General features: G+C 42.0%; 3 protein-coding genes and 1 long non-coding RNA gene across 10 annotated transcripts; 3 read left to right on the forward strand and 1 right to left on the reverse strand.

Annotated features, from left to right (window-relative positions):
* The first annotated feature begins 429 nt into the window (after positions 1-429).
* On the forward strand, positions 430-4769 carry LOC135352245 (traf2 and NCK-interacting protein kinase-like). 2 transcript variants are annotated; one of them, XM_064551426.1, is made up of 8 exons: positions 430-533; positions 679-1009; positions 1149-1955; positions 2095-2441; positions 2678-2753; positions 2977-3116; positions 3963-4227; positions 4401-4769. In XM_064551426.1, exons 2-8 carry the CDS (start codon positions 685-687, stop codon positions 4649-4651), a joined length of 2211 nt encoding a protein of 736 aa, XP_064407496.1. In that variant the 5' UTR covers positions 430-533; positions 679-684; the 3' UTR covers positions 4652-4769. The 2 variants fall into 2 exon arrangements, with proteins under 2 accessions (XP_064407496.1, XP_064407497.1); XM_064551427.1 differs by having other exon boundaries at positions 2998-3116.
* An 89-nt stretch (positions 4770-4858) lies between these two features.
* Positions 4859-17448, forward strand: LOC135352328 (uncharacterized). 6 transcript variants are annotated; one of them, XM_064551502.1, is made up of 16 exons: positions 4859-4982; positions 5099-5232; positions 5313-5449; positions 5748-6027; positions 8246-8415; positions 8810-9022; positions 9657-9860; positions 10565-10694; positions 10980-11026; positions 11191-11360; positions 11438-11592; positions 12033-12354; positions 12559-12712; positions 15534-15666; positions 15909-16019; positions 17197-17448. In XM_064551502.1, the coding sequence occupies exons 4-11, from the start codon at positions 5854-5856 to the stop codon at positions 11539-11541; spliced, it is 1212 nt and encodes a 403-aa protein (XP_064407572.1). In that variant the 5' UTR covers positions 4859-4982; positions 5099-5232; positions 5313-5449; positions 5748-5853; the 3' UTR covers positions 11542-11592; positions 12033-12354; positions 12559-12712; positions 15534-15666; positions 15909-16019; positions 17197-17448. The 6 variants fall into 6 exon arrangements, with proteins under 6 accessions (XP_064407572.1, XP_064407575.1, XP_064407573.1 ...); XM_064551505.1 differs by having other exon boundaries at positions 9660-9860; XM_064551503.1 differs by lacking the exons at positions 4859-4982; positions 5099-5232 and having other exon boundaries at positions 5251-5449.
* On the reverse strand, positions 12750-14620 carry LOC135352347 (uncharacterized). The gene is made up of 3 exons (XR_010399747.1): positions 13720-14620; positions 13310-13359; positions 12750-13260 (listed from the first exon to the last, which is right to left on the reverse strand). It is a non-coding gene; the product is annotated as an uncharacterized LOC135352347 (long non-coding RNA).
* A 3411-nt stretch (positions 17449-20859) lies between the features above and the next one.
* LOC135352308 (uncharacterized) lies at positions 20860-24603 on the forward strand. Its single transcript, XM_064551472.1, has 6 exons — positions 20860-20999; positions 21124-21453; positions 21826-22632; positions 22768-23123; positions 23347-23412; positions 23618-24603. The coding sequence occupies exons 2-6, from the start codon at positions 21129-21131 to the stop codon at positions 24542-24544; spliced, it is 2481 nt and encodes an 826-aa protein (XP_064407542.1). The 5' UTR covers positions 20860-20999; positions 21124-21128; the 3' UTR covers positions 24545-24603.
* Positions 24604-26601: the final 1998 nt, after the last annotated feature.

Consider the following 26601-nt stretch of genomic DNA (forward strand, 5'->3'; position numbering starts at 1 on the left):
GCGTCCTAAATAGAGGTCAAACCACAGCCTCGATTCCAGGCCGCTAGAAATAATATAATTTTAAGCAGCCTGTAATCGAGGATAGTAGAGTAACCTCCAATTAGATGCGACCCTCTAAATATGCGACCCTCTATATATGCGACACCAGGAATTTTTCTAAATCTCCAAAAAGAAATGACCTCTCGTTTTGTAATTATTTACGAATAAGTACATTACCTTGTTCTTGATGAAGGTTCCTCAGTAGTCCCTGTCCATGGACTCATGTCTTCAGCCTCCACCAATACAGACAAATAGTTTGACCACTTGCTCAGAGCTTCAAAATTGACAGCATAATTTCTTCTTCTCTCTAGCTAGCTATGGAAGTGCAGTGAAAGCCAGCCACGTGGTTTAGCAATGTTATCGCACGTGACAGCTATTGTTTATTGCAGAGAAAGAGGGCGGGTCTCGTTGTAGCTGAGCTAACTGTTGTCCTGTACTTCTGTATCGTGCCTGGTATCAAGCTGTGAAGATACTGTAGCTCTGGATTATTATCAGTAAGTGCAGACAGCACTGTTTTATTTTCTGCATATAGATCTACGGTATTTATGGTTTTGATGATATAATTTGCACACACCAAATATTTATACATAATTACATGTACCTTCATAATCATTGTTTATCTTATTCCACACTCTACAGAGATAGATGTCTGACTATCTCACAATAGCAGATCTAGGAGATCTATACATAGCTACGTTTGATGCTCGAATCAAGTGGAGAAACTTCTTGCTAGTTCTTAAAATACCCTCGGATATCATTGACAGAATTGGGAAAGATTGGAGCAACAATCCTGATGACTGCTATCGTGAGGGTTTGAAAGAATGGCTGAAGGGTGAAGAGAGAAGCTGGGAAGATGTTGTCAAAGCTTTGTCAAGTCCCATTGTGGGCCACAGTGACATAGCCAAGACCATCGAGAAAGATCATCTACAGTCTACTGATGCAAGCAATCCTACTGATGTGAAGTCAGAGGGTAAGCACTAGTTCAACACAGGAATGCATATCTCATACATGATGCTTAGTTTATTAGCTAGCTACTATAATATTCACCCGGGTCCCTCTCATAAACACACACACACACACACACACACACACACACAATGTTTTTACAGTTGACGAAAATCACCAGAAGATCAACGATGATTTGACTGTTTTCCTAGACGAGCTACTAGGTAAAGGTGCATTTGGAGCAGTCTTCAAAGGTAGCTACAAGGGCGAGATTTGTGCAGTCAAACTTCTAATTTACGAGGCTGTAGAAATGCAGACAGGTTTCCCAACAGGAAAAAGTGAAGAAGCCAGCAAAGCATTTGATCGTGAGTGTGAGTATCTCCAGTCACTCCAGCACCCAAACGTTGTTCTGTATTTGTCGACTGCCAAGCATCCCAAATCAGGTGGTACAATCCTCGTTGTTGAGCTGATGGATTGCAATCTGAGATCCTATTTCTCTAGCCTTGATGAACAGTCTCTCACTAGCAAATGGGAAATTAGCCTCTCCAAAGACATGGCTTGTGGTCTGGCCTACATTCACAGCAAGCAGATTATCCACCGTGACCTCTGTGGCGATAACGTCTTGCTGAAGCTTACACGACCAGTGCCTGTCGCAAAGATATCCGACTTTGGCATGTCACGGCTATACGATCCCTCCAAGTTTAGCCACACCCTCACAGCCATTGGTCACCGTATGGGGTATCTACCTCTCGAGGCTATTCGATTGGGCAAGGAGAATTACGATAATAGCGTCGATGTTTTTTCCCTTGGGGTGATTATGGTACAGATTGTTTGCAAGCTGAAGACGATCAAATCTGTGGAAGATCGATCATTCCATGTTGCCCAGATACCTCACACACACAGGTTGAGGAAGCTTATCGACAGTTGCTTGCAAGAAGACATGAGGAGGAGACCATCTGCCAGGGACATCTGTGAGTTAATTAAATAATTAATGTGTTTTACATTATAATAATACCGCAAATAATTTGTGAGTCAATTGTATCTTGTATATACGATTTCGAAATTTTGTTCAGAAAACGTTCCTTATTGAAGATTTAACTTTTACTTCAGATGCTTCACTGACAAGTGACTCTGATACAGTGGAGGCAACAAAGAGGGAGTCCAAGGACACTCAAGTAAAACATCAAGTATCTGAGAAAGACACTCATTCACAAGCATCTATCGATCGGCTTCAAGCTAAGCAAGTTTGTGGACTAGAAGAAGTGATCACTCCTCAACAAGAACAGTTTGAAGTTCAACCCAGAGAAATTGATCATCTAGTGAAGTCTCTACAGATACAACCTCGGGAGAACACTCAACCAGATAATAAATTGACTGCAGATGTTGACCTTACAAGTGGCTCGGACACAGTGGAGGCAACAAAGAGGGAGTCAAAGGACACTCAACCAGTCAAGAAGGTGCCTACATGTAGTGTGTGAATGAGATTCCCACAGCAACAATAGTATTGTACCTTAACATGCATGCATGGATGCTGTCTCATGTGTTAAGCCGTAACTACACATCCGTTTGAGTGTGCCTATAATTATGTACTTCCTTTAGCGGAAGTTGTTTCTTGTTCTCGTCCTGTTGTAGAATTTCAATATTAACGTCAGTGTTTTAATTCAAAGATTTCCACCAACGTTCCCCTGTACAGGCATACAGGGAACGGATTGAGCACAAAGATGCTGAGCTGGTCAGGAGAGACGCCATCATTCAACATCAACATACCAGTAAGAAAGTGCCGTTTGGTCGACAGGTTATGATCATTAATTTGTCCTGTGCCTGATCATGTTAATCCTCGTGTATAATTCAGTGCCTGTGTAGTTGATACTGTGTAGTTGATGTAATTGTAGCACCAACTCAGACTTAACAGTTTATAATATCTCCAATGGTTGGTTTTTTATGTCGCTTATAAAGAATACTTTTACTTTTTGGCCCAATATTTTTCTTGAGGTGAATTGTCCTCTGTTACAGTAATGGAAGATGTGTGTAAGAAGACTGGAGTGAGGGACCAACAACTAGATCAAGAAGTCCCTGAGAGTGACATCATTCTAATCGCGGAGAAATTTCCTCACCTGCTGAACGTGCACAAGGTAGGCAGTACTCTAAATCTTGTATCTACTTATCCTCCTGACATTTTGGCAAGGGGAGCAAATGGTGCACTAGCCTCCTTCACAAGGCCTCAAAAAGGAGGCCTGCTACTGACTGTTTGCGCATGCGCAAAATAATTGGATAATTTCCCCGTAATGTTTCTGAAATAATTATTACCCGAAAAATATCCTGAATAACATATACACACAAAGAATACTACATACACAGAGCTATATAGCTAGCTAGCTAGAGACAGAGCTGTACACGTTTGGTTACAGCAGCTATTTCTTCTGATAGAGTCTACATGTAGACTTTCACCAAGGTTATCAGATGGGCGTGGCCTGTCCATATAGGCTATTGTCAGCCTTCCCTCCATTCAGACGATTGTCATCCACACTGTTGCAGGCTGTGAGTTCTTTGTTAACATAGCAGGCTAAGGGTATAGCTATCAGAATGCTATCACAGAAGCTAAAAGCCTTCACAATCACACTTCTATCCACTTTCTTCAATCCACTTTTGTTTGTTGTGACGTCATTGTTTTACTGATCATTATACGATAATATCCAGAGTCCCCAATTTCTGGGGATTATGTGGCGCATGCGCAAACAGTCGAGGAAGAGCGGCCTGGGATTGAGGCTAATGGTGCACGTGCATGATATTAGGGTGTTGATGACATGTATATATCTAGAGAGTTTGTGACCCCAGGAATTCATTACTATATCTGCCCTGTTAAGAATATTATTCACCAGAAACCCCTCAATTGTATTCCCATTGAGTTTCTTCTAGAATGTATTTCCGAGGGGGTACCCTCACCAAATGAAACCTTGTTGATTGTTGTTTTTGTACAGGCTTTGAATATTAATGATCTACAACATGTTTACGAGAAACTACATGAAAGTGCCAGCCCTCACTGGTTCAATCTGGGATTGGCTCTAGGTATAACTCATCCTGTTCTCACCAATATCAATATCAAGTATCGTGAAGATAATTGGTTGTGCTTTCGTGAAATGTTGGCTGAGCTCCTGAGTACACAACATGTAACATGGAGTCTCCTGTCAGACGCTCTCAAAAAGCCCACTGTGGATCTCATCAATTTGGCTGACAGCATCACAGGTAACTCTTTGTGCATTTTTTTTTATTCGCCATTTTTAGTGATTGATATAAACTACCAAGAAAATTGTAGGTAACTATTTTCAGTGTGCATTTTTTTTATTCGCTTGTGTGTCATTTTTAATAACGAAAATTGTAAATTGTCATTTTAGTGATTTCTTTATTTCTTCATGCAGTGAATCAATCCACAACTCCTAACCTGCTGGATCGACTCAACCTCACCCCAGCCGACCTCGGTGATGTAACTAATGTTACAAGTCGTTATGGCAATCAAGCTGGAGTGGCTCATGCATTGAGAGCGTGGCAAAGAGTGAATCCTTCCAGAGCTACCTTCAGGGCCTTGGTGGAAATTGCCATAGGACTGAGAAGAGGAGACACTGCTACAGACATTTGTAGATTCATTGTAGACAATACGGACCGAAACTGAAACTGATAAATAATGAACTGATCTTTACTTTGATGTTGTTTGTGTCTCTGTAATTATAATGTGTGAGCTTTTTATTGATGCTGTTTTTTTCATACATTGTTGTGGTAGTCTGTGAAAAGTTGAACTGAGCATGCGCAGTATGTACACGTACTTAGCAACACCCACACAATCAACTGGAGTTCAAAGGTCAATGCTTGTTTCAATATTACTGAGACACCTTCAAATCTAATAACAGGACTGAACACATGGACAGCAAGTTGTTTTTAATATGCACACCGTAATTCTGAGCTCCTGGAGAGAGAGTTGTGGACAAGGCCTGGAGAAAAGACAGGTGAAAGCAGCTCCTTCATTATAGCACAATCACACCTATCCTAAACATTCTATGTTGTGTGTGCGTTTGTTCAATGTCCGTATGTATAGTAATGATCATGTGATCCTCGTGTGCAGGCTTCCAGTGGTGGACATTGAGGTACCTACATACGAGCTGCCATTACCAGAGGGTGTGGGTGAGGAAAAACTTCACCAAGACAACCTGAGCGCCCGTCAGATTGAGGAGACGTAGAGAGAACTACTACTCGAGAGTGAGCCCAGTAATCAGTCACATCTTAATTAAAGACAGTCGTGTTCATTTGACCTAATTTATGGAGAGTGACCTTCACAGTGACCTCTGGGAGTGGATAGCGGACCATCTAGCAGCCGATTGGACGACTGTCACTCAACTCAGGATGGAGGAGAGTAAGAGAGATCCATCAGAGGAACCATTTCGCTCCCTCTACACCGCCAGGGAGTTGCTGTCAGGTGATTATAGTTGTCTTAATTGTAGTAGCTCAGTTTAGGGCTCTTTATTAAACAGTGCTCCTTTTATATAGCTTTCCAAAAGTGGTTGAAATTAGATCATTGTAACAAGTTATGGGCGTCTGAAGATGCTACACTAGACAATGGTTCCATGTGTTAAATATCTGTTAAGGCTCTTTCATGTACAAGCTCCTTCACTAATTGCTTTGCTTAGTACACAAGTATGAAGGCCTGCCTACACTGTACCTATACATGTATTGATTAATCCACTTTAATTGAGACTCTTGTTTTCCCACTGCAGGTATGAGGGCTAAACTGGATGCCTGTCCTCTCAAAGAGCTCGAGGATTTCACTATTCTCTCGTGTTTTGTTGGACTGGAAATGGTCCTACCCCTACATAGTATCGCATGTTGAGCAGTCACGAGGTGGACACGTACGGTAGTAACGAGCACCACTTCAGTCTGGCCCACCTCCATGGCCGCCTGCCCATCATACAGTTCTTAGTGGAGAGTGGACTGCCCTCCTCCGCACTGCAGATACCAGATGACTCATTCACCACACCCGCCATGCTCGCTATACAGGTACAGGGAACACTTACTAATAGGCAGTTACTGGTTGTCCGTTTGACACTGACATTTCTGTATATCATCGAAAATCTCGAAATGTTTAGTTTGGGCAATCTGTGAAAAATTAATGCCTTGAAAATAACCCGCTATCATAAAATTAATTGTGTTTGAAAATTGAGAATATTATTTTGCACTTTTACGTTCAGTCTCCTAATAATTGACTACCATTGCCCCCTCCACTAGGGTGGTTCAGTGGAGTTTCTCCAATGGCTAGTGGAGGAGGCTAAGATCCCCTTCCAAGTGAGGGACACTGGGGGAGAGACTCTCATGCATCACACTGCGTTATAGGGGTGGGCGGATGTGTGAGTGGGTGGGTGGATGTGTGCTGTTAGTGTAATAAGTGCTATCTAAAATGTGTGTATCGCATTAGCTACTGTAGCAACGATAACTGAAAATAATGCTGTCATATTGTTGGTTTTTAGATATTTAGTTTCTAAGTCTAGCTGTATCACTCCCCTACCCCACACCATAGATTGAAAAGGAAGGGGATTGGAAATGACCAGGCCGCCCTGTGTAAACTGGTGAAACACTCCGCGTTATGATTTCGCGCTCGCGAATATTTACCGTACTCTGGTTGTATTTCAACTGTTTCTAGCTATCCTATCCACTAGCAATCACTCAGGAGCTGGGAGGTACTCTAGAGAAGTAAGTTTACACCACTGACAAGCTCTAAGTCCCTTGTCTTTACTTTGTTTTTACTTTTTGTTGAGTTTAGCTTGAAATACTCCATGTCAACTTTTCTCTTTCCCTGCTGTGAAGCCGAAACAGCAAAGGACATTGCTTGACTTGGTTATTATGTATCTAAGTGCTATATAGGATGGTTTCATGCTATGGATAAGCTGTACTGTTCATAAACGTTTGCAGTATAGCCCTTCAAACTGCTTTAGTATACTTTTAGAGACACCACGGGCCTTGACCTCCCACGACTTCATAGTAAGAGCTATTCCTTCTTGTATAGCATTTATTATGCCTCGAGGCGTAGCCGCAGGAGGGATACGGTAAAGCTGACTGTGTGTGTGTGTGTGTGTATTCCAGCTATAACTGCTCAAAGGTTGCAATGCGACAAAAACTAACAGCTTCTATAGGCTTCTAGCCACCTTCTCTTGGATTTTGATTCGTGGATTAGCAAACTAAAGCTTCTTTCTCTAGTTATGGCTAGTTTGACTCACATTGAAGGCTGTTGCAGTCTCTTCAGAATCTTTCATAGCATCATCTGTTCGCACAAACTTTCTATTCAACATATGAGTTAGCCTTGCACTAAAGCGCTAGCTTTTTGTTAGCTACAAGACTCAGAAAATATCTGTTAAAACAGCTACATGTAGCTAGCAGTAGCCATTGATCTCTTTGGACACACCCCTTTAATTATTCCTGTGGATGTAATGCGCATGCGCGCTCATTCCCCATGTGTGAGAAAATAATATCCAAGATCCAGATCCTCCTGGCAGAATTATCTTTGTCTTGAGGGCCTGGTAAGCCACAAAACACTACCATATAACAATATAGATAACAATATGCATGTACACAGGTCTTTTCTTCTTAGATATTATATACACTGAACTACAGATCCTGGAAGAATCAATTTCCTTCTTTCTTGAGGTCCTGGTAAGCCACATAATACAATAAAAAACAACAATAGATGCATGTAAATAAGTGTGTTCTTCTCAGTGACTTTATATAGATAAGCTAACTTTAATATAAAATTCATTATAGAAACTAATATAACACTCTAATACTTTTGAGCGAAAGCAAAAGCATGGCGAGAGGAATTAGCACAGCGCCAGCTTGAACACTAGTTTTATTTGTTTAGTGATAGTGGCTGCGTTGCTTAGTCTACCTTTTGAGCTAGATTCTCTTTACTTTTTAGAATAATCAACATTAAAAGTGATCAATTTCACCATTTCTATGTACAACACATTGTATGGCAGCAAGACAGGTAATGAGCATGCTGACTATAAATTTAATCCTTTGTAGTTTTAGCCACACCCTATAACGCGGAGTGTTTCACGCAAACATTTTCGTTTTCAATCCCCTTCCTTTTCAATCTATGCCCACACACACCACACACACACCACACACACACACACACACCGCTCACACACACACACACACACACACACACACACACACACACACACACACCGCTCACACACACACACACACCACCCACACACAGCTGCTCATGGACTTTGGCTACAGCATGGTCCACACGGACAGGGAGAACCAGAAGCCGGTGGATTGGGCCGATGCTATGGGTCAGAATATCTGTGTCCTCTATCTCATGATGTACGAGACTTGTTGGGCACTCTCCGGAGAACTGACACACATGGCCGAGCAGCTCGCTATGTAAGTGGAGGGCCTTTAATTAGTGATTGTGTAGTGTGTGTGTATGGTGGTGTGTGTGCAAGTCTGTGTGAGAGTGTGTCACTGGGAGAATTGCTACTGCTAGTGTCTACCGTATAGCCGGTAATTTTCGGGGTTGAGCAATATTTAGTCACTTTGTGGATAGTATGTTCGTAGTTGCTGCTTTCACTGCAGGTAAAGGTGGTCAAGGTCGCTTCATTCGTGGGTAAAATATTGGTGGTCCAGCTATAGTGTTCAACCACGAAAACCACGAATATTTTGCCCCACGAAAATTACCCGCTATACGGTATTAGATATTTAATTGTTGATAACCTAACTACACCACTGTTACTGTAATAAGCCCCTCCCCCTTGCCACACCCACCCCACCCCCTCAGTGTACAGAAGGAGAATGGACAGTTACGAGATGCATTCTCCAGTCTAGAGAAAGAGCATGAATCTGCCATTACTAAACTGCTGACTAGTCACGAGGAGAGACTGACTAAGATGAGGGAACATCACGTCGACCTCATGACATCAATACTGCACATGAACCAGGACACTCCGCCCACTGGAGGGGGAGGGGCTACTGCACCATCAGCCAATAAGAAGTAAGTGCAATCACTCTGTAATGATTATTCTACACACGTAATTATTTCCTTGTGTTCGTATATATATCTGTGGGTGTATCTCAGAAATTATTTTGTGCCCAAAGTTAGTAATTATCCGTGGTCCGTTTGACCCAATTTTATCAAACAAAAGCACTCTTGTATTACCGTATATGCTCGATCAGAGGCCGCTCTTGTATAAAGGACGCACTCAAATAGTAGCCTCCCTTGCTAGCAAAATGAACATTTAGTAGCCGCTCTCAAATAGTAGCCTCAGTAAACTTTGGCTCTAGCATTTCTGCACGTGGCAGCCAAAAAAAATTATTACTAGCAGCTAGCTACATGTACGTAGCTACAAGTAGCAGCTTGTTAGTGCTTCACAAAGACTTTCTCATGACAGAGTTCAAGTTTATAAACAACAATTTAATGACAAACTAAATATTTTGGAGCTAATAAACGCCGCTCTTGAACAGTACGTGTCCTCTCTTGAATTGTAGCCTCCTCTTCCAGCAAAATGAAACATTTAGTAGCCGCGGCTCCTGATCAAGCATATATGGTAATTGTCGTTTTCTGTAGCAGCTCTCTTTATATCCTATCAAATGATGCGAAAAGTGAATTATCAACCCCCTCCCCCCAGCAGGGGTCAAGTGCCTGTGCGGAAGGCGCCCCCTGAACCACCCACTACCCCTCAACGATCCTCCAATCGTCCCCCTGTACCCCCGGATCCTGCCGCTAAGAAGAGGTCGCAAGGGTCAAAGGACAGAGGTCATGAGGCGGCAGATAAAGGGGAGGACCATAATACCATTGACTATCGAACAGCCACCCCCCAAGAAGTGTTAGAGTGAGTGAATAGTATAAATTAATGTGCAGGTATGTACTACATGTACATGTCCCCCGTTTAATCAATTGGTTAGTGGACTCGTTCAGTCGCCATAACTTGAATTCCGTGGATCCAATTTTATGATTCTCCCAGAAAGCTTAGAAAAAGACCTTTCAAATAGTACCAGATATTTGGGAGATGACAGATGTAGCACGATACCATGTAATAATAGCCCATGGTTCAAAGTTGAATTATGGCCACATCTAAATATTGGATTGAAATACATCATTTCTTTCTGAAAATCATCAAATTTTTGAAATTGGGGTCACGGTACTAAAGTTATGGCTGCTGAAAGATGTTCTACTACTGCAACATGTCCGTGCTTGAATTATAACTAGTGTACCTATACACACACTATGACTGCACCCCCCCCCCCACACAGACACACACACTATGACTGCATCCCCCACACAGACACACACACTATGACTGCACCCCCCCCACACACACACACTATGACTGCACCCCCCCACACACACACACTATGACTGCACCCCCCCCACACACCACACACACACACTATGACTACACCCCCCCCACACACACACTATGACTGCACCCCCACCCACACACCACACACTACGACTGCACCCCCCCCACACACACACACCCTCCCACCACACACACGCACTATGACTGCGCCCACCCCTCACACACACACACAGGAAGCAGATGACGTCAGTAGCTCAGCATATGAATGCTAATGGAGAGGCTCGTAAATGTAGTGGTGGTATGACCCGAACCTTCTCCCCCCTCACTCCTATCATACAGCGCCTCTACAGCAAGTCAGATGAGGTGAGAGACACTGTACATGTGTGTAGCTTGTGTGCAATACAGTAGAGTTACGTACGCACTGTATCATACCTGTTTGGTAGTGGCCATGCACCAGGCAGAGGTTTGGGGGCTCATTAATTAACCTGGCTGTATTATAGTGGGACACATGCTATGGAGACTTTGGGGTCCATTAACCTGGCTGTATTATAGAGGCTGCATGTACTTGTAGGGTATAGACAGGTTTCAATGTAGCCAACAGTATAGACTTTAGTATAGCCACCTACATTGTTTGATTTCTGTGCCCAGGCTGATAGCAAGAGTGAGAGGTCCTTCAGGAGCCAGAGACACACAGAGTGAGTTATCCCTACACTTACTGGGAGACCACTCGGCCATTGCATACACTTGCTAGTGTCACTGTGTATTACCAATTGTGTGTGTACACTGTAGCAGTCACTTTAGTTGCAGCATTATTTCTGTTCAAATTACCCCCACCCACACACACGCCCACACACTGTAGAGACGCTAGGAGATCGGCTCCGAAAGTCAAGTTCTCTAAAACTATTACCGAGTTTCCAGACTACAGTCGCTATGACAACCCCACAGAGATGAAATCAGTATCAAGCCCAGGTCAAAGTCCGTCCCATAGTCACCATGGCAAGTTGGTTGGGGACTCGCTGAGGGTCAAAGGTGAAAGCTCGGAACACAATTCTAGGAAATCATCAGAAAAATAATAGCACAAACTTATTGCATTGTTTTTATCATAGATAGTAGAGGAAGGGATTGGAAATGGGATCACGTGAGCTTATACTTGCAACGTGAGGCCTCTGGGACCGTGCGCGTTGCAACCAATAGAAACCTTGAGGTGTGATTTTACTGGTTTTGAGGTCAAGAGAAGCTTTTGAAAAGAAACAAATGAGAGGTAAGTAAATGTATGAATAGCCCTAAAATTTGTCTTGAGGCATGGCTAGGTACAAAATGAAACATTATTACTAGCTAGAAGTCATGTTCACTCTGGTAGCACACAAAATTTGAAGATTTTACAACACTTAGCTTTTTCTTTTTTTTTGTGGGGTAAGAACTGACATATGAATTGCATCTATTGTAAATGAATGGTCACAGTAGTAGTATATGATGGTATTTTATTGCTTCAGCTGTATATTGGAAGTGGGGATAGCATACTTCTTGAGTTATTGGCCGATATGTTGATTTCCACTAGCCATCTTTGCGGGGTAGTATCTCCATAACTAAGCTGAGTTTATATTAGAGACTCGGCAATATTAAAGATCAATGTCCATATTATTGCTTCCAATCCATTAGATTTTGAAAATCACTATTCATGCTCTGATTTTGTCACCGCAGTGTCGATGTGTGGCAAGAACTTGGACTGAGAAATCACTGGAAGAACATTGATAGATAATTCATGTATAATTATGTTTAGACCATGCTTATCCGCCGAATAGCCGCGGTTATGATTTCATACGTAGAACCGCCCACCGCGGAACCAAAATCTAACTTTCATTATCAGCTCCTAGCAAAGAAAGATGCGTAGCTTAGAAGCAGTAGCTGTTTTCTGCAGGCAACTTTGTTGCAAACTAATCTAGAATAGTTATTCTGCCAGGATCTCTGAGTTTTGAACGGAGCAGGTAACCAGCCAAGGCCCCAGCGAAGGATCATTTCACAAGTAAGCTCTGTGTGTGTATAGCGATCATAATTTTCATAGTCTAGCCTTTAGAAGCCTTTTGAGCTGATTTAATATGCTTGTCCACCTACCTAGATAGCCTCTGAGTGTATGAGATATACTGAAAGAATAGTTTAGTTAGTTTAGAGCCTGTTTTTTTAGTGTAGTCTACAAGGTTTGATATTCAAATTATTTTCTCTTTTTTAGCATTCGCCTCTAGCAAAGAAAGATGCATAACTTGGAAACAGTGACAGTTTTCTTTATTCAACTTCGTAGCAAAGTAGTCTACAGTAGTTACTGTGTCAGGATCTCCTGGTTTCTAATGGACTAGCCAAGGCCAGAGCGAGGGATCTCTTCAGAGGTAAGCTTTGTGTGCGTATTATAGCAAGCATTATATGTGACAGGGCCAATGAAAACAGACCTTAACGCGGCAATAATTAAATTAAGCTATAGGCCGATTTAGTAGAAATGAAAGACATAGGCAAAAAATTTTTTTTTTCACAGGTGCTAACTTCAACCCTTCCTCTACCTACCTGTAAAAATTTGGGTCTCTACAAAGCTTTAAACAGGTCAAGCGCGGACGTTGAAGAAACTCACCAAACGTTCATTTTTTACAATGAAATTTACTGTCTACGTGAGGGGAAATTCCCTGGGAATTTCCCTATTGTTAATTATTTTTAACAAATAAAAGATGACAACTTGTACAGGACTATTTCATCAGCCCAGTACTTACAATCATCAAGAGGAGCCAGGTATATTATAGCTCCACTTCTTAACAAACATAATTTAGCAACAGAAATAGATTAGAAAGAGCAGCTACCTAGCTAGCTAGCTTGGCGTAGATCCACTCTTGTTTCTTTAGATGTACGTATCCCGTGCCACGTGTCCTCATAAACACTCCATAACAACCTACAGATAAGTAGTAAGTTAAGATAGACACAATATCAATGTCACTTACATTCTAGCCAATAGACTAGCGTTTCTCAGGCCTCCGACACTTACCACCACCTGGGGGAACCATCAATATAAATGTTATACGACAATTCCACGCAGTTTCCTGGGCCCTCCATAATGTGATCACCCATCCCATCAGGCCTGTTACTACTAAGCACAATGGCAGTGATACCAGTACTAAATTAAAGGAGGAAAGCTTCTTATAAGGCTACTAATAAGTTGGATCAAGCCTTAGATCGATACGGACGAATACTAAGTGAAAGACTACCTATAATAGATCACTTAGGCTTCCTTTAAGCTGTATGAAGGACAGAGACACTTTCTGTAGGCTCCATACAAGTGAGGGATCTTTTATAAGACTGATACATTACACAGATAATAAGTACAAGCTTATAACAAGACATGAGAGCTTACCATTCGAGCGACGGGAGTTTTTGTCTCTTTATTTCTTCGAAGATCCTTCCTAGGTGCCAAGCAATCCAGCTACATAGCTATACTAGCTAGCTAGAGAGTCCTAGAACGCCTAGCCTTCATCTAACTAACTTGTCTTCTCCAGAACATCTTTTACTAAGCTTTATGAGTATACGGAAGTGCCCGGAAGCCAATAATTGAACTTCAATTATCATGACGTTTGAGTGTCATTTACTCAAGAGGGCGTTGCAATACCTTTGTAGCGTTCCCTCGAACATATCTCCGGAAAGAAAGTAGCTAGGAGGTCGATCTTGGTATCATTTTGAAGCTTAAAGGACGCCCTATCCGATTCAACAATAAAAACTGATTCGAAAATGCCCGCGTTAAGGTCTGTTTTCATTGGCCCTGTCACATATTATGTAGCTACAGTGCAACAACCAAAGAGAGTAGATTTTTTTTTATATTATTATTTTTCACATTTTGTGGCATATCTTCTGAAGTAAAGGTGATATGATCTATTTGAGTGCAGGTACTGAAAGTTCAACTATTGGCGCTTCCATTGGACCACCACCTGTTACATCATATGACATCATCACTATGAAATGGCTGTCTAAAGATGTGTACCTCCAAAAATATGTTAGGAATAGAAGTAGCTTATTTGTTTGAGTTAAGATCTGAAATTTGTTGTGTACGTACCTGAGTATATTGCTCATCTTTTGAGCTTCAACGGAAGTCTGGGCTACTAGTAAGTTCTGAGAAATACTGCATTTTGTTGTTTTTTGGTGGCAAATATGTTAGGAATACAACTTTCGATTTTATGCTAGTTAAGGTCTGATTTTTGAGAAGGATGTATGTAAAATTCATTTGCACTAACTTACAGGAGCTAGACAAGTCTCTTCTTTGCTAGAGCGGCCCTTGTCAAAAATGGTGATTTTGCTCCGTTTTGCTATTTTTGCTGACGTATGCAATGATATTCATTGATTTGTGACATCACAAATCATTTTGTTGTTATTTGCTACATCCAAAGGTCATGCGATGTCTACCTGCAAATACACAGTTGGTGTTGGTCATTCTGTGTCACAGGGGCGTGGCAATTGAGCCTTATACGTAGGCAAATCGCCCCAAAGTCATAAAAAGCACTGTTTTTGACAAGATGGGCCGCTCTAGCAAAGAAGAGGCTAGCCTAACTCCTGTAAGTTAGTACAGATGAAAAGTACACTATTGTAGTACATGCTGCTCAAAAATCAGACCTTAACTAATATAAAATCGAAAGTTGTATTCCTAACATATTTGCCACCAAAAAACAACAAAATGCAGTATTTCTCAGAACTTACTAGTAGCCCAGACTTCCGTTGAAGCTCAAAACATGAGCAATATACTCAGGTACATGCACAACAAATTTCAGATCTTAACTCAACAAAATAAGCTGCTTCTATTCCTAACATATTTTCGGAAGTACACATCTTCAGACAGCTATTTTATACTGATGATGTCATGTGATGTAACAGGTGGTGGTCCAATGGAAGCGCCAATAGTTGAACTTTAAGTACCTGCACTCAAATAGATCATATCACTTTTACTTTAAAAGATATGCCACAAAATGTAAAAAATGTGTACCAAAAAAAAAAATCTACTCTTTGGTTGTTGCACTGTAGTATAAGCCTTCATAAGCCTCTGAGCTGATTTAGTATGCTTCTGCACTTGCCTAGATAGCTTATGAGTGTGTAAAGTGTACTTGTGTAGAAGCTGAGTTAGTTTAGAGCCTGTTTTTAGAGTGTAGTGTACAGTGTTTGATATTCAATTATTATTCTTTTCAGTGTGGCAAAGAAAGGTGCACCCCTTAGTAACAGTAACAGTTCTCTTCAAGCTACCTTGTAGCTAGTTACTCTGTCAGGACCTCCAATCTAAACAGTCAACCAGCCAAGGACAGAGCGAGATTTTACTTCAGAGGTAAGCTTTGTGTGCGTATGATTAAAGCGATGCTGTTTTTAGCTTGTACATGGTGTTCTTAGCTGATAATACGCTTACCTACGTAGCTTGTAAAGTGTACTGGCTCCAGCAGTGTGTTGAAGCCGAGTTTAAAATACAGAAGCCTATATGTACGTACGCTCAGCAGTGTTGCAATGTAAAGGGGTCATCATTGATTTGTCTAGCTATCTGTTGGTCTCATCCACAATGTATTCTGTTATCAGCTGTGATGAATACTGGAATTTTGTCTTGAATCGGAGATCGGAAAATTTGGGCCAACAGATTGGTTGAGATGGTGGGAGTCCATAGTCAGGCCAGGAGTGGAACTGCTTACAGTAAGTGGTGTGTGTGTGTGTGTGTGCGTGTGCGTGCGCGTGCGCACACTTGTGTGTATATTTATGTGCGTGCGTGTGTGTGTGTGTGTCTGTGTGCGTGCCCGCGCGGGTGTGTGTGTGTGTGTGTCTGTTATGTGTGCCCGCGCGGGTGTATGTGTGTGTATGTGTATCTGTGCACACGCGCGCGCTTGTGTGTATCTGTGTGTGTGTGTGTGTGTGTGCCTATGGCCCGACACAGGAAGAGCACGACAGGAGATTGTCAGAGGTACTCTGTAAATTGCAAGAAGCAGGCCTCACCATGTGTAAAATGGTACTTTATACCGTGCTAAATATTATCAGTGCTCTGCCAAAAGTTATGCCTAGGCTTGTGTGAAGTTCCTGCTTGCTTCCAAGGTTACGATTCAATTAGGCTCACTACTCAATTAGGCTCACTGTGTACATGTACAGAGGTTGATTGCATAATAATTTTCTGACCTTTTCAGAAGAAAGAAAGAAAAAGCTTGTTGGGCTTATGAGTGTACTGTTTATGAGTGAGTGTACTGTCTACTTGTGTAAGGACATTTTCTTCCCAACATAATAGGCTTGTTGGTTGTGTTATGCTCCCCAGCTAGGATTAGGTCACCATTTGTCATTAGTTGGCTTGTGTGTTTGCCTGTGATATGCATTGTAATTCTGTGCCCAAAGTTAAAATCTTTTTATGAACTCCCAGTTTGTTGTAGGATCACAATTACTTTATATGTGCCTATGAGTGCCATTGCTTGTGGGAGCCTGTACATAATTATGTCTAAGGTTGCATGATTCATAATTATTTGGCACCCTTGTATGAGATGTACTGTACTTTGTGTATGGCCATTCTCAATATACTTTTTTAGGTTTGTTGGCTTGTGAGTTAGGCTGTGTACATTCCTAATTTTTAGTCTGCTGTCTATTATAGCAATTCAATTATAATTATGTGGCTGAATGTTATTATTCAATTTAGTGTGTGTATTGATTGCATGATAATCTTTTGATCTTTTAGGCACCACCCCAAACAAAGGTACATTTAAAATTCAATTTCTTTATGGCTGGCTTGTTGGCTGGTGTTTGTCTCTGAGGAGGTTATGTTCTACTGTGTGTAAGAACAATTGATTCTAGAGGTGGTCTGCATGGTTGGTAATACTCCTTCTTCCTCATGCAGGTCTGTGAAACTATCGTCACTGCTATCTGCCATGGAACCACCACCATCTTATGGGTCTGAGAAGGTCTACTCACTGTGACTACTATCCAGGATACCTAGGAGTACCTCATCCCCTGTGTGCAGAGGCCTCTTAGTCATTGTTGTACTATAGAATTAATGTATTTATTATAATGTATGTTCACTTTTGAGATTGATATTGAAATACAAATTTCACATGAAAATTTCAGCAAATTTTTGATTGCTAACCTATGGTGATCGGACTCAGTAAGGCTTCTGTTGACCTTCGAGAGAAGCCTTGCAAAGCTGTGGAGCTCTGGAAGGTTGTAGCTCACCACAAATTAATTAAGAGTAGAGTAATGTGCAGTTGAAACGCGGCTACCAGCTATTCACGTATTGACGCTTCAAAGTGTCAACCGCGGTTAGGTTATTGATTGTTCATTGTTGTCTATGCATGATCGTAAGCTTTTAGTTTAGCATAAACTGCCTAGTGTTCAAGCTGGCGCTGTGCTAATGCCTCTCGCCATGTTTTTGCTTTCGCTCAAAAGTATTAGAGTGTTATATTAGTTTCTATAATGAATTTTATATTAAAGTTAGCTTACCTATATAAAGTCACTGAGAAGAAAAGACTTATTTATATGCATCTATTGTTGTTATTTATTGTATTATGTGGCTTACCAGGACCTCAAGAAAGAAGAAAATTGATTCTTCCAGGATCTGTAGTTCAGTGTATATAATATCAGACCTGTGTACATGCATATTGTTATCTATATTGTTATATGGTAGTGTTTTGTGGCTTACCAGGCCCTCAAGACAAAGGTGATTCTGCCAGGAGGATCTGGATCTGGATCTTGGTTTCTCACACGTGGGGAATGAGCGCGCATGCGCATTACATCCACAGGAATAATAAAGGGTGTGTCCAAACAGATCAATGGCTACTGCTAGCTAGCTGTTTTAACAGATATTTTCTGAGTCTTGTAGCTAACAAAAAGCTAGCGCTTTAGTGCAAGGCTAACTCATATGTTGAATAGAAAGTATGTGAGGACAGATGATGCTATGAAAGATTCTGAAGAGACTGCAACAGCCTTCAATGTGAGTCAAACTAGCCATAACTCGAGAAAGAAGCTTTAGAAAAGAAAAAGAGAAAGAAGCTTTAGTTTGCTAATCCACGAATCAAAATCCAAGAGAACGTGGCTAGAAGCCTATAGAAGCTGTTAGTTTTCGTCGCATTGCAACCGTTGAGCAGTTACAGCTGGAACAGACACACAGACACACACACAGTCAGCTTTACTGTATCCCTCGTGCGGCTACGCCTCGAGGCATAATTATTAGTGCACAAAAAGTTTATTGCAAGCTCAGCACTTTACCAATATTCAAACTGTGGAGTGCTAATTAGTTATTTTGTTAATTGTAACTGTGCGATGAGTTTATAACGATATTGATATTTTTTATCGTGTTGAGTTGCAACAAAATTTTATCGCATATAATTATAGTTATTATGATGACATGAAGTGGTACATACATAATTACATTGCCAGAAAATAGTACAAAAACAGACAATAATATTAACAGTCTCATAACAAGTTCAGGTCCTTGGTTGGGGTCTTGTCCGAGGGTAGGGTGGACGCCTTCTCCCAGAATACAAAGTCTATCTCCTCTTCCGAGTCAGACACATTCATTGTGTGTAGCCTTCCTCTGAGCTTCCCTGTTGGCGGCCATATCCCCAGACCTGCAAACCAACCACCATAATAACAACACTCCTCACAGTTACCGTATTACTAGAATGTTTTACGAGCATATGCGAATTTTTAAACAATAAAATTGCAAAACCTAATTTTGGGTAAATACACACGATCCTTGCCAGAACGCAATAGAGATCGCAAAGGGTTGCCGATTTGGCTGATTGGCAAAGGTTTTTCACCAACAGCAAAATATTCTAGTAATACTGTATGTAGCAAGAATGATGCTTTCCCTAACACACTGTCATATATGTTATGCAGAGGTAGGCAATCACATGAACTGTGTACTCACAACTGCATTTGAACGATGGGGTCGGCCGTGTGATAATCCATAGTTGATATCCCGCTCATCTTGGGTGCTATAGGTCGACCCATTGCATGCAGTATCTCAGCACTACTGGATGGTGGGATCATCACATACAGAGGACCTCAACACACACAACAACATAGTAAAAACTGACTATTTTTCAACACCACTTCCAAGAAACCTTATTTTATAATTATTTTATATCAAACATTAGCAATAATACTCATGGTTCTACATGTAATTAGTATGTACAAGCACTTGGATAACTTATCGAGGACTATAACTTTTGGATTTGGCCAAAAAGCAATCGTCACACTGATAAATTTGGTCTTCTTTATTCACCATTAATTTTTGTCCAGACTCTGAACCAGATGAAGTGCTCCTAGTGATGAGGAACTGAGATGAGGGGGTGGTCTGTCCACCTTGCTGCATCTGGATGAGGGCGTGGCCTATTAGCGTTGAGGGTGGAGCCATTCTCAGAGGTCATGTCAGAGGGCAAACCATCATCGCTAGTTAGCGTGTGGACCTCCTGTGTGAGTGGGCGGGAACAACAAGTGTGTGTGAATGTGAATGTGTGTGTGTGTGTGTGTTTGTTATTTGGGAGGTAGTTACCATCATGCAAATTCTAACCATGTAATACGAAAGCGAAAATAATACGAAAACGAAACGTCTTAGAAGCCGGATACCTTTAAAAAAGCGTTTTTAAGTGCTAGTTTTTATATGTTACTTGGTGTGAACTGTGTGTGTGTGTGTGTTACCTGGGTATCATGCACAAGGCCAAAGTTAGGGCCCAAGTCACTGGCCTGTAGCTGCTCCACACTCTCCCCATCATCACTCTGACTTATCTCTATCTCAAACTGTGAACTGGGTACCACCTCTTCAGTAGCGATAGTAACCGTCTCCACGTCGGTCGGCTCTGTTCCTACGTGGAGTATCTCTGTATTAAAACAGTTTTTAAGTGTTTGCTTTTATGTTACTTGGTGTGAACTCTGTGTGGGTACATACCTGGGTATCATGCACAAGACCAAAGTTAGGGTCCACATTATAACCAACTACACATTATACACAAGTACCGTACTTGTTCAATTTAAGGCCACCCTCCAAATATGCGACACCCTCTGATCTTAGGTAATTTTCTGACCTCTAAAAGTAGCGACTGCTGTGTGTGACAATTATTTTTTTATGTTGTGTCCTAAATATAATAGAGGTCAAACCACGGCCTCGATTCCAGGCCGCTAGAAACAATATAATTTTAAGCAACCTATAATCGAGGATAGTAGAGTAACCTCCAATTAGATGCGACCCTCTAAATATGTGACACCAGGAATTTTTCTAAACCTCCAAAAAGAAATGACCTCTCGCTTTGTAATTTAATATTTATGAATAACTGTACCTTGTTAATGTTCTTGATGAAGGTTCCTCAGTAGTCCCTGTCCATGGACTCATGTCTTCAGCCTCCACCAATACAGACAAATAGTTTGACCACTTGCTCAGAGCTTCAAAACTGACTGCACAATTTTTGACTGACTGCACAATTTCTTTTTCTTTTCTTTTGTGGAAGCACCACACGTGGTTAAGCCTCCTTCACCTTGGATCGAGGCTACACGTGGTTTAGCATTGTATGTGTTATATATTGCACGTGACAGATTATTGTTTATTCTGCAGAGAAAGAGGGCGTATCTTGTTAGTTGCTGTTTTTCTGTATTTCTGTATCATGCTGTGAAGATACTGTACTGTACAGAGCCTCTGGATTATTATCAGTGAGTGCAGACAGCACTGTTTACTGCATGTACATGATTTAGATGGCATGATATAATTTGCACACGCTAATTCTGACATATATAATTTATATTATACATTCATTGTTTATCTTATTCTCTACAGAGAAGATGTCTGACTATCTCACAATAGCAGATCTAGGAAAACTATACATAGCTACGTTTGATGCTCGAATCGAGTGGCGAAACTTCTTGCTAGTTCTTGAGGTAGCCTCTGATACCATCGACAGCATTGGTACAAAATGGCGAGACGATCCAAAGGAATGCTATCGTGAGGGTTTGAAAGAATGGCTGAAAGGTGGGGAGAGAAGCTGGGAAGATGTTGTCAAAGCTTTGTCAAGTCCTATTGTGGGCCGCAGTGACATAGCCAGGACCATCGAGAAAGATCATCTACAGTCTACTGATGCAAGCAATCCTACTGATGTGAAGTCAGAGGGTAAGCACTAGTTCAGCACAGGAATGCATATCTCATACATGCATGATGTTAGCTGCTATTATTCACCCCCTGGACCCCCTATACACACACACACACACACGCACACACGCACACGCACACACACACACGCACACACACACACGCACACACACACACACACACGCACGCACGCACGCACGCACACACGCACACACGCACACACACACACGCACACACACACACGCACACACACACGCACGCACGCACGCACACACGCACACACACACACGCACACACACGCACGCACACACGCACGCACGCACGCACGCACGCACACACACACACACACACACACACACGCACACACACACACACACACACAATAATCTACAGTTTATCAAAATCGCCAGCTGATCAACGACGATTTGACCGTTTTCCTAAACGAGCCTCTCGGTCAAGGTGCATTTGGAGCAGTCTTCAAAGGCAGCTACAAGGGCGAGATATGTGCAGTCAAACTTCTAATTTATGAGGCTCTAGAAATGCAGACAGGTTTCCCAGCCCGTAAAAGTGAAGAAGCTAGCAAAGCATTTGATCGTGAGTGTGAGTTTCTCCAGTCACTCCAGCACCCAAACGTTGTTCTGTATTTGTCGACAGCTAAGCACCCCAAATCAGGGAGTACAATCCTTGTTGTTGAGCTGATGGATTGCAGTCTGAGATCCTATTTCTCTGGTCTTGATGAAGAGTCCCTCACTAGCGAATGTGAAATTAGCCTCTCCAAAGACATTGCTTGTGGTCTGGCCTACATTCACAGCAAGCAGATTATCCACCGTGACCTCTGTGGTGATAACGTCTTGCTGAAGCTAGCACAACCAGTACCTGTCGCAAAGATTTCCGACTTTGGCATGTCACGGCTATATGATTCCTCCAAGCTTAGCCACACCCTCACAGCCATTGGTCACCGTATGGGGTATCTACCTCTCGAGGCTATTCGATTGGACAAGGAGAATTACGATAATAGCGTCGATGTTTTTTCCCTTGGGGTGATTATGGTACAGATTGTTCGCAAACTGAAGACAGTCAAATCTGTGGAAGATCGATTAGACCGTGTTGCCGAGGTCTCTCACACACACAAGTTGAGGAAGCTTATCGACAGTTGCTTGCAAGAAGACATGAGGAGGAGACCATCTGCCAGGGACATCTGTGAGTTAATTAAATAATTAATGTGTTGTACATTATAATAATACCGCAAATAATTTGTGAGTCAATTGTGTCTTGTACGATTCTGAAATTTTGTTCAGAAAAAGTTCCTTATTGAAGATTTAACTTTTACTTTAGCTGCTTCACTGACAAGCTACTCTGACACAGTGGAGGCAACAAAGAGGGAGTCCAAGGACACTCAAGTAAATCAACTTTTACATCAAGTATCTGAGAAAGACACTCATTCACAAGCATCTATCGATCGGCTTCAAGCTGAGCAAGTTTGTGGACTAGAAGAAGTGACCACTCCTAAACAAGAACAGTTTGAAGTTCAACCCAGAGAAATTAATCATCTAGTGAAATCTCTGCAGATACAACCTCGGAAGGACACTCAACCAGATAATAACTTAGCTGCAGATGTTGACCTGACAAGTGGCTCGAACCCAGTGGAGGCAACAAAGAGGGAGTCAAAGGACACTCAACCAGTCAAGAAGGTGCGTACATGTAGTGTGTGAATGAGATTCCCACAGCAACAATAGTATTGTACCTTAACATGCATGGATGCTGTCTCATGTGTTAAGCCGTAACTACACATCCGTTTGAGTGTGCCTATAATTATGTACTTCCTTTAGTGAAGATTGTCTCGTTCTGTTGTAGAATTTCTACAATGATATTCACGTCTGTGTTTTAGATTTCCACCAACGTTCCCCTGTACAGGCTCACAGGGAGCACAAAGATGCTGAGCTGGTCAGGAGAGACGCCATCATTCAACAGCAGAGACAGGTGAGACAAAATGCACCATTATATTATTGCAGAGCTATAGTAGAAGCTTTGATCTCTTATAATCGTACTGTACATTCTATTAGACTGGTGGGTGTGGCCTCTTAAGTTAATTAGAGAAAGTGATTTAGTGTGCATGCAATTATTGCTACAAGTAACACTCGCTTGTTAGTAGACACTATCCTAATTACACTCATTCATTATTCAGGGTCCCCCTCCCAGAGAGTTGAGACCTCCACTCACTTTGAAATGGAGAAGAGGAAAAGACATGCCAATCAAGATGGGCTACTCGGTACAGAGTGTTGTTATCGGTGACACGGTGTATGTTGGTGGAGGTACTGCAATCAATGGTCGTGACATGTGTACAGTGATGAAGCTCGAGCAAGATCAATGGACCAAACTACCAGAGTACACTGCCAAGTACTTCGCTATGACATCACTCGCTAATCGACTAGTGCTGGTGGGAGGAAAGGATCCAAGAAACAACCAACCCACCAATCAGCTTGCAGTGTTTGAGTCAGGGGAATGGACTCACCCGTACCCACCAATGAACATTGCTCGTTCTTTCTCAACAGCTGTCTCCTTCAACAACCACATCATTGTAGCTGGTGGGGATGATGATAAAGGACGTACCCTCTCCTCTGTGGAGGTGTTGGACGTGGCATCGAGAAGATGGTACATTGCTCAGTCACTACCTAACCCACGATCAATACTGAAATCGACTCTCATAGGAAACACCCTCTACCTAATGGGAGGGTGGGATCACACTGGGATAACCAAGACAGTGCACCACGTCGACCTCAATGAACTCATTGCAAAGGCCCATTCGAACCTGGACACACCCACTCTCTGGCAGACCTTACAGGAAGTACCACTCGTGTTCTCAGCTCCTCTCAGTATTGGGAGGTCACTATTAGCCGTTGATGGACGGGACGACAGAGCCAACCCAAGTTCATCGATCCACCTCTACCAGCCTGACACCAGGAGGTGGGTGAAAGTGGGAGACCTGCCTACTGCACGACACAACTGCACATGCTCAGTACTTCCTAGTGGAGAGGTCATTGTAGCCGGAGGACAGACAGAACCACTTACTAGTATTCCAACTATTGATTTCTTTTATATAAGTGCTAATTAGTTATTTGTTATTGTTTCTCTTTGATATTGTGCGTTAACGATATGAATTTTTTTATCATGTTCTATAACTAAGTTGAAACAGAATTTCATTGTACATAGTTAATACGATGGCATGAAGTGGTACGTACAAAAACAAACAAATTAAACAATCTAACAGTTAGATTCTCTTTGCAATCTTGATATTATTATCTTGCATGTCGGAAAAAAAAGCTGTCCGAGGGTAGGGTGGACGCCTTCTCCCAGAATACAAAGTCTATCTCCTCTTCCGAGTCAGACAGTGAGGGGTGGGGCTCGGGAACTGAGGGGTTAAAGAGTCACATGGTCACAGTCACACTGAGTGGCCAGTTTACGTGAGGCCCCTCTCTTTCTTAGCAGCATAGTAGGCCTAAATGTGTGTGTGTGTGGGGGGGGGGGGTCGTACATGATTGTACATTGCACACCTTCAAATAGGACACATGCACTACATTGCTACCCTCGGCTGTTGACATAACTAATAAAGATCTATAGAAACCAGAGGAGTGTTATACAATAGTATATATGATCTGGTTAATCAGCAAGTAACGGGAGCAATAAAATAAAACTAGACTATATAGGCTGAAAGACTAGAGGTGAGAAGGGAGTTTTAGCATAACATCATAGACACGTACTTTATTGCACTAATATTATAATGAAACAGTAGGTGGTGGCACAGGTCCAAACACATACTATGAAGGTTATAGCTTAGCTGGTTATTTTCAATTAAGTACAATTTGCAATTTGGGCCTGAAATAAATACTATTATTGATCTAAGCACACTATAATTATTGCAGCACTATTAAAGATGCTATTAAATACGATAAAATCGGAGGTTTGCAACACAAGATGACTACACAAGTCAACAAAGCTCTCAGAAAGAGACCTACAATGTGTGTAGTTGTCTGACATGCTATCACTCACTTCTCCAGCATTAGTTTCTCATTGTCTATAATGATCTGATCCACTCCAGGTGCGTTGCTACCGCTGGTTGCTAGGTGGAACTCCGCTAGTAAGCTCTCCTCGTTGGGATCAAAGTCCACCTCACCTGGTTGGTACAAATCCTCAGGTCTAGTAGGGAGAAAACACGTGAACAGTACTTACTCATCGATCCACCTCTACCAGCATACCTTGTATACAAGTGCATGTACATACAGACTAGTAAGCATGCTAGGTTCCCATTCTCTGTACTGTACATTCAATAGTACACAGTCAACTCATTGCACTGCATAACTACACATTATACACACGTACCTTGTTCTTGATGAAGGTTCTTCTCAATGCCAGCTAATGGTTAGCTCATGCACAAGCAGTCCATTACCAGGCCAACTTTCGAGGAAGTGCGGCTTGAGATGGAGGCTAGGCTGCACATAATTATAATGGGCGTGGTTACATATAAATGGGCTTTGCTACAATATTCTTCTCAAAGAGCTCCACACAAATATCATGTATAAAAACTATGTATACATAATAATACTGACAATGTAGCTATAGTAAGTGAAGGAGAGATTACTAAAAAACACACGTTAAAACTAGAACAGTATAAACAGTCCACAATTATAATATACTGTACACTACTGTTGAGAGGATTGGTCCACCGTTTCCATAGACATTGAATCTTGCCCGGGGCTACCAGCACTTGAGTTGCTTGTGAGCACATTCTGAGCCAGAATCAGAGTGTTGAGCAGACTAGCAGCAGCCGCGGCAGAGAGACCACCACCACCACCACCACCGCCGCCATTGTTGTTGGCTTGTGACAGCATGGAGGATTTCGGTACAGGAGTGGACGGAGAAGTGGTCGTGCTCGCAATGGAGGATAGAGTTTGTACGAGTGAGCTTAAGAGTGGTGTGTTTGGATTAGAGGCTCCAGTAGGCAGCGATGATTGTTGTTGTAGGGATGAGACTCAACTGGGTATGGGAAGAACAATAACAACTGGTAATTATCGTGCTTAGGGCATGTACAATGAAGCTGAGCCAATTGGCAAAACGAATGAACCTTGACCTCACACACACACACACACACACGAACACCTACTGTACAGTATA

Source organism: Halichondria panicea, chromosome 1, assembly GCF_963675165.1.
Source record: "Halichondria panicea chromosome 1, odHalPani1.1, whole genome shotgun sequence".
Classification (NCBI taxonomy): Eukaryota; Metazoa; Porifera; class Demospongiae; order Suberitida; family Halichondriidae; genus Halichondria; species Halichondria panicea.